Raw genomic sequence first — 8,948 nt, forward strand, 5'->3', positions numbered from 1 at the left:
TGCCAAAAGCTGTCATTATTACATGCTTTTTATTATTTATTGCATTGAAACACGTTACGTTAAAATGTAGTTGAAGTGTACGTCGTTAATGATGTTTCGTAAAATATATCAAGTGTTTCAATTTATAATATTAATGTTTCATATATATTATTGCTTGTTTCATACAGTTGGGCTCTATATGAACTAGGTGTACTGTTATTTCTTATACCTTATCTGATGTTTCAAAAAATATACCTTATGTTTCATTTTATAGTGCTTATGTTCCATAAAATATATGTGTTGTTTCATATACTAATGATATTGTTTTATACATAAAAATCATTGATGTTTCATATAATATTTTATTCGAATATTATTTATATTTTTCCAGAAATTTGAACTATTGTCTCATAAATATTATACATTGTTCCATACCATATGTGTGAAATGTATCAATGACTGAAATGCATGTTCCCAAGAAAATTAAAAAGCATGTACCAATGACTGAAATGCGTGTTCCCAAGAAAATGCATGGGAAATTGATAATTAATCTCAGCCATCCATTAAGTGTAGTTGGTGTACGTTAATGATGTTTCGTAAAATATATCAAGTGTTTCAATTTATAATATTAATGTTTCATATATATTATTGCTTGTTTCATATAGTTGGGCTCTATATGAACTAGGTTTACTGTGATTTCTTATACCTTATTGATGTTTCAAAAAACATACCTTATGTTTCATTTTATACTACTAATGTTCCATAAAATATATTTATTATTTCATATACTAATGATATTGTTTTATGGGACAATAGTTCATATTTATGGAACAATATAAATAATATCCGAATGAAATATTATATTATGTATAAAACAATATCATTAGTATATGAAACAATACATATATTTTATGGAACATAAGTAGTATAAAATGAAACATAAGGTATGTTTTTTTAAACATCAATAAGGTATAAGAAATCACAGTAAACCTAGTTCATATATAGCCCAACTATATGAAACAAGCAATAATATATATGAAACATTAATATTATAAATTGAAACACTTAATATATTTTATGAAACATCATTAACGTACACTTCAACTACATTTTAACTTAACGTTGACAACACAATTCAATGTAACATTACATTTTTTTTAATTGAAACAGCGACAAGTCTTTTTGAAACAATAATAACATCTTTTGAAACATCTCAAAATTATTCCTTTAATACAATAAAATAAGTAATTAATACTGTTCCAATTGGATGATATGCCCGTTATTGTCAATACAATTTATATTGTTCCAAAAATATGAATTATTGTCCCATAAATATTATATATTGTTCCATATATAAGAACTAGTGTTCCAATTACATGATATGCCCCTAGTTTTCGAATTTTAAATATGTCGTTCCAGAATTTTCAACTATTGTACCACATACAGATTTGCTCTTTTTTTGCACTACTTCGAAAATTCTACCAAAAAAATATCAAACGAACTCCAAAAATTCAGAAATTTTGTATGCTTATTCTACACAAAAAAATAAGCAGATTCAAAAAAAGAATCGCTTCAAAAGGGTTTTTTATGAGAGAGAAATCTTCATTTGAAATCCGTCTTTCCAGATTTGCTCCTTTTTTGCACTATTTCGAAAATTCTACCCAAAAAAATATCAAACGAACTCCAAAAATTATGAAATTTTGTATGCTTATTCTACACAAAAAAATAATCAAATTAAAAAAAAATCGCTTCAAAATCTTTCTTTATGAGAGAGAAATTTTCATTTGAAATCTGCCTTCATTTCTCTCTCTTCAATGGCTAAATTAAATTGAAACCAGATTTTCCATTTTCACATATTCGGCTGTTTCTAGTTAACATACTTTGAGGACATATTATATAATATTACAATTCTAGGGAATATTGCTTGAATTTTATTAAATTTGAATATCTTGTGAAATTTTCTAAATATCATAGATACCTCTTAAAAAAACTCATATATTTATTAATCAAAATACCAACAATATCCTTCATAAAATTTGTTTTATTTTTGAGAATATCACCCTCAACTTCACCAATCAGCTCAATGACACTCTTCCTCTACCAAGTTAATGAATAGGAAAGTTTTTAGAATTGACATTTTCTGTAAACTCTTTTTGGTTACAACAATTATTAAAAGTTTTATATATGTTTTTTTATTTTTTCACAATAAAACTTTATGCGACTAAAAACCTTCATTTATTATATATGACATTTGAATGATCACTTTTCGGTGTCAGTTTGAGCATGAATGTATTTGATTTAACTTTATTTGAAACTTTTAGGAACTTGCTAAACCTAATTGAAAGTTATACTCCTACTTTTTTTCTTTTTTATTTGGAATCAGGGAACAACTAAGATAATTCATATAAGTATTAATTTTTTTTTTGTGAAAAATAAATAATTAAATATAAAGATTATTCTATAATATCATGGTTCTATACGTTAAAACATAATAAATTTAGTAAATATTGAAGAAAAAAACATTGGAAAGGGAAAATAGAATAAATGAAAGAGATAAAAGTATGTGAATGAAGAGTAATTTAGGTGAATGAGAATAAAATAGTAATTAAAAAGGATAAAATGGTTATAAAAATTTGCCTAAATATTCAAAGTGAGAAAGAAATACAGAGAGCATTAGACTTAATTAGAACTTATTTTGAGAGTGAGGGATAGCTCAGTTGGTAAGAGCTTTCCTCCCGATTCCAGGTGATCCTGGAATTGATTCTCATCCCCGCCCTAGTGGCTCATATGAACCAAAATAAATAAATAAATAAATAAATAAATAAATAGAACTTATTTTTATTGGACCATAAAGAATGCACCCTTTGTTTAAAAATAAAGTCGTGAACTGTCGTTTTGAGGTAACCATCGTACATCGATGTTATTAAATACGGAGTTATACAAGTAAGTGCCTATGCTGATGGTCAACAATAATGACATGCATATTATTGGATGCTTCTCTAATGCTGATGGTCAACAATAATGACATGCATATTATTGAATGCTTCTCTAAACAAATACAACAATTGAATCAATATAGGTTTTCTCATCTAAATTATGATCTTATGGGAGATGTTGCGTTATATGACATCCCTCACGCATATGCACCGTCCCTTTTTTTTATAAAATTTTTAATCACGTCATTCACCTCTATATAAGCATGAGTGTGTTTTAAAGTGTAACACACAGCTTACGGAAGGAAACAAACACTTTTCTTACTAGTTCATTCGATCTTTCAATCATCCAAAAGAAAGAATGGTAGGATTTCTTGACACGCTAGTATTTCTCGAGCAGGATAACAATGAGAGCCAAGATGTTGATAACTTGGTCAGTTTTGAAAAAGATTGGGATAAAAATAAGGTGATGCTGCTGTCCAACCAACCGCATCACCTTATTTCTAACATCTCCTACCGTGCGGCGAAGCCGAAGTCAGAGGAACGTGACTATAAAACGAAAAGTTTTGAACTAGCGCAGGTTGTGCGCGCCACATGCCTTGAAATCGATGAACCCAGCAGCGACTCTTACTTGAAGGATGTTTTGGGAAAATACACCAAAAAATGGCTTGAGAGGACCCACCACCATTTAGGTATTCAACTTTTCTCTCTTCTCAATTCGTTATACGGAGTACTCTGCTGTTATCTAATATCTTTATCAAATTTTCATTTATAAATTATAGTCTACAATTGTTGCACTTGAGCCGTACCATTCTTCCAAGTAAGTGAGTAACAGTTCCTAAAGATAGGAAGGGGTTACTAAAAAATAAACTAATTTTTTGTCTTTTGATTCGGAGTTGGTTGCTTTATTATTCTCTTGTTTTTTTTTATTTAATTGTAATTTTTATTTAGTAAATAGATATTCGCTTTAACAAAACCTATTATATATAAATAGATTTTATTTTATAGTGCTTTTTAAGACAAATTAAATTATATAAAATAAATTTTTTATTTTATTAGTTGCAAAAATGATTAATTTTATTTGTGCAAAACGTTTGTATTTGATTAATACCCAGTTTGTTTCTTGATTTGAGTTAATTCATTTGTTTTCTAATTTAATTTGCATTGTATACATTGTATTCCGTAGAAGAAATTGTTTCATAATGCAAGTTCAATGGTATGTGTATCTTTCTCTTATACAAATTTTTCATAGTTATCATTTTAGATGGCAAACTACGTATGTCATGTCAAGTGCCTTTCTCTTAATTAGGGTAAAAACTCCTTTTTAAATTAAGTTAAAAGAATAGATAGATGTGCCACATATATGTAACTTACGATGAAAATAACATGTGTAGCGACGCTCGATATATTTCATGTTACTTGCGTGGTGTATATTTATAAAACTCATGATTCTTTACAGATGTACAAGTTCATGTCGAACACGAGCTTGTCTTTGTTCAATTTTGCAATAGCAGATTACGTCACTGTGAACTCCTTTTGTTGATGTTCATGAATATATATATATATATATATATATATATATATATATATATATATATATATATATATATATATATATATATATATATATATATATATATATATATATATATGCATGCATGCATGATTCTAATTTAGGTGCAACACATGACGCAGGATATCCGATAAATTCGAACTTTGATTATAGTGTTCTGGGTGAACTGAATCGTTTCTCAATCAACAATGTTGGTGACCCATTTATTGAAGGCGGTTATGGTGTGCAATCCAGGGACTTTGAAATTGGTGTTTTAGATTGGTTTGCAGATCTTTGGGAGATCAAGAAAGATGAATATTGGGGATACATTACAAATGGTGGAAGTGAAGGAAACCTTCATGGCATACTTGTAGGGTACGGTTCAGCTATGCTTTTTTTTTTTTTTTTTTTTTTTTTTTTTTTTTCTCTGTTAACAATTGATCGAGGCCTTCATTTCCTTAGTTTTCAAAATCATTTACGGTTAACAATAAATTAATTTGATATGGACAAAATAATTTTTGACTGATAGAAGTCAATTTTTTTTGCTTAAATAATAAATTTACTCCCTAAGTAATAAAACTCAATAAAAACCCTAGTGAATCAAAGTTAAAGTTACGCTCTAGATTTAATTTATAAAAATAAAAACAAATTATGTTTTCTTTAATTGTAAAAATAAGTTAAAGAGATCTATTAAGGTTTTACTATCTTCATAGATAACTAATCTTATAGCGATAATTTATATTTTTTTTTTCAGGAGAGAAGTATTTCCTGAGGGAATTTTATATACTTCAAAAGAATCACACTACTCGGTCTTTAAAGCTGCATTTATCCTCCGAATGAAATGCATTCAGATCGAGACATTAACTTCCGGGGAGATTGATTGTAATGATTTAAAGAAACAGCTTCTCCAAAATAAGGATAAACCAGCCATCTTAAATATCAACATAGGTAATCTTATCACTTTACCATGCGATTAATTATTAATTGTGGTGATTGAAACTTTATTTTCTTGTTTTCTTTCTCATTTACTTTAACGTTACATATTACGTTATTTATTAGGAAAAAAGTTAGAACATGATCAATTTTGAGTCTTATTACTCTAGATAATATCACTGATGTATAGGGTCTATGCGTTTTAATGCAAGATTTTTTTATTTTCCTTTGTTAATGTGGTAAAGTCTAAGTCAAGTCTTAAGTGGAGTATTGGAAATTTAAGACCTAACTTAAGACTTGTTGGGAGAGTACGGAACCACTAAATTTCATAGACGAAAGGAATGATGTGCTAAAAGGGTCGTTTGAAGTTAGTGAAAATCTGACGTGGCATGTTTAAAAAGTTTTAAGACAAGATAGAGGTGATCACGCCAATCCATTTAAAAAAACTTTGAATTTCCGTGACCACTTTCCACCTCTCGCAAGGACAATAATAGATATAGACGAAATTCAATCTCATACACCAACCTCAAAATTTTAACCATTTCAAATAATTGTCATTAAAAAAAATGCACAACATGAACCATTAATTTCTGGAATGACATAGCAGGAGAAATCAGAGTACTTTTAACTTATACTAATAAATTATCATAATGATCTTATACTGTTTGTACCCAAATGTCATAAAAGTGACTTATATCCCCCCATATCTCCTCCTACCTACTGTCATAAACTCGTCCAAATGATGTTCATTTAGTTTTTTGCAGTTAATTAAGGTATGTAACACAATAACAAAACTTTTGAAAGTATATGTTACATTTAGAATGATGAACAATTTACATGCTTTATGCAAAATCTACATAAACAACATACATTGTTTGACTACTAAAGTAGTTTTTAATTGTCAATTTCACTGCAATATTATTCAACTTCTGAAGAGGAGTGCCAAATTACTTAATGCAATATTCATTTATTGTAGGAACTACCGTAAAGGGTGCCATTGATAATCTGGATCTCGCCATTCAAACTCTTAGAGATTGTGGCTTCTCTCGTGATCGATTTTATATCCACTGTGATGGAGCCTTATCCAGTATTATGCTTCCATTTCAGGATCAAGTTAGTATCTATCCTCGTTTCCTTAAGAAAAAGCAGCACTTTCATTTTTTCTCGAGATGCTAATCTGTAATCTGAAATCACTCATACTAGCTAATACTCTTGCCAATTTGATGCATTTCACATATTTTTTTTTTTTTTCCTTGATCACAAGCGCATAACTATTTTTATTATGATAGTATTTAGGTCTAATATATGATTAGCAAATTAAGAACTTACCCAAGAGATGAGAATAGTCCTTTTACAATCACGTCAATCAGGATCCGTTGATGGTTATTGCACCTAGGAGAGTCAAACACAAAAAGACTCCAAATGCACATCACACGGCAGTACGCTTAGCAACCATTAAGTTTGTGATGTGATGTCCTCTTTAGTCATAGGACTCGTGCAATCACTTTAGTATTGTACCATGTAGTAGCCGGTCATGATCTCAAGGAATGAATCGATATTGTCTTTGTCTTTCTTGTAAAAATAACATTTTACATTTTTCATATTCGGGCTGCTATTGTATTGTAAACAGGTGCCTCGAGTAACATTTAAAAAGTCAATAGATAGTATCAGTGTTTCAGGCCACAAATTTGTAGGATGCCCTATGCCATGTGGTATTCAGATAGCAAGAATAGAGCACATGAAGGAACTTACTAATGATCATGACTATATAGCTACAAGAGATGCTACAATAACGGGAAGCAGAAATGGCCATACACCCATCTTCTTGTGGTTTGCCTTGAACCGCAAAGGGAAACAGGGGATTCGGACTGAGGTTAAACAGTGCCTGGACAATGCCGAGCATCTAAAAGAGAGGCTTAAAGCGATGGGAGCGAGTGTCATGCTCAACAAGGCGAGCATCATCGTGGTGTTTGAGCGTCCTCCAGAGAAGGAATTTATAAAACGCTGGCAATTATCTTGCACAGGGAACATAGCTCATATCTGTGTGATGCCTCATGTTACATCAGACAAGATTAATGAATTCGTTATTGAGCTAATTGAGAAACGTTCAACTTGGTACAAAGATGGAGGCAAGCAACCTCCTTGTGTTGCTTCTGACATAGGCAAGGAGAATTGTGTTTGCCCTCTGCATAAATGAGAAATCTGGTAGTGGGCACACCAAAAAAGTTTATTTGTGTTTGTGTTTGTGTTTTAATTTCAATTCCTGCAATGTCATTGTTGGCATATTCCCACTATTGATGGGGGTAGAGTCTTCTGTAACTTATCTTTATTACTGTGTTAGGATAGCTACATGGTTTTATTTACTCTTTCAGAGTAAAGTTTTACATGTAGCAAAAAATATGTATTTTAAGTTGCAAACTTTATTTTCAGATCAATTTGAATTCAATAAACAAAGGTTGAGCGTTTGCATGACTGATTAATTGAGTATTTGATAAGTGCATTTATTTGTACTTTTCTATATTGATTCGAACTCCTTTTTGGATGGATTTTAGGTGATTTTGGGTTTATTTTACCGAATTTATGCTAATACACATATATATATATATATATATACGGGGAGGTTCCGCTGAAAACAGGGCTTATGGTGAAAACTAAAAACAGAAAATCTCAACCATCCATTGTTACTAACAAGATCTAACGGTTTAAAAAAAAATAAAATAACGTAGAGTCACTATATATAAAAATAACATAACTGTATACAAAAATAGGGTAACTATATCAATTTTTACAACATTTGTCACTATATACAAAAATAGGGTAACTATACCAATTTTGATCCTATTCATAGAAGTCACTATATACAAAAATAGGGTAATTATATCAATTTTGACCACATTTACATAAAGGTCACTATATACAAAATAAGGTAACTATATCAATTTCGACCACATTTACAAAAATGTTACTATATACAAAAATAAGGTAACTATATCAATTTTGATAACCCCATTTGGAGGAGGAATCCAACGCCTTGGCCTGGTACGGGGGGCAGTACCTATATGTTGGGGAGGGTTCTTCAGCTTTTCTCACTCCTCTGTCCACCGTAGCACACGAGCCTTTAAGACAACAACTGGAGTTTCTTTCTCCTAGAAATTTTCACATTTCTATCTTGCCAAATCCTCCATATTAAAATCTAAAAAGAACTTACACTAACATATTTTTGCTAATAGCAGTGGACTTATAGCAATGGAACAGCTACACTACAACAAAATAAGATCAATTTCCTTCCAAAATTGCAAAGTTTCATCATATATCTCAAATCAGTACTACTGTAATACAATTTGGATATAGTGTACACCAATACTAGACAAATATGGGTTGTGACCCCTAAACTGAAGTTGGTGTTTCCTTATCTTGCTCAGTACCCTTGTCCTCATCGCTTTGGCTTCCAGCATAACCATTCCGTGACATCTTGAGCTCAGATGGAAGATTTTTCCTGGCTTTGCGGCTACCCACGATCTTCCATTGATCCCACACCTTTGTTTTTGGAG

General features: G+C 30.4%; 1 protein-coding gene across 1 annotated transcript; it reads left to right on the forward strand.

The window, feature by feature from the left end:
• Positions 1 to 3,079: 3,079 nt before the first annotated feature.
• On the forward strand, positions 3,080 to 7,882 carry LOC110711993 (serine decarboxylase-like). Its single transcript, XM_021890429.1, has 5 exons — positions 3,080 to 3,604; positions 4,608 to 4,839; positions 5,219 to 5,412; positions 6,374 to 6,510; positions 7,028 to 7,882. Exons 1-5 carry the CDS (start codon positions 3,274 to 3,276, stop codon positions 7,592 to 7,594), a joined length of 1,461 nt encoding a protein of 486 aa, XP_021746121.1. The 5' UTR covers positions 3,080 to 3,273; the 3' UTR covers positions 7,595 to 7,882.
• The last annotated feature ends 1,066 nt before the right edge of the window (positions 7,883 to 8,948 follow it).

This window comes from Chenopodium quinoa, unplaced genomic scaffold (assembly GCF_001683475.1).
Source record: "Chenopodium quinoa cultivar QQ74 unplaced genomic scaffold, ASM168347v1, whole genome shotgun sequence".
Lineage (NCBI taxonomy): Eukaryota > Viridiplantae > Streptophyta > Magnoliopsida > Caryophyllales > Amaranthaceae > Chenopodium > Chenopodium quinoa.

Coding starts and splice junctions, on each gene's coding strand:
- LOC110711993 (XM_021890429.1), top strand. CDS start 3,274: ATGGTAGGATTTCTTGACACGCTAGTATTTCTCGAGCAGGATAACAAT. Junction 5,413..6,373: donor CATCTTAAATATCAACATAG/GTAATCTTATCA, acceptor CATTTATTGTAG/GAACTACCGTAAAGGGTGCC. Junction 6,511..7,027: donor TGCTTCCATTTCAGGATCAA/GTTAGTATCTAT, acceptor TATTGTAAACAG/GTGCCTCGAGTAACATTTAA.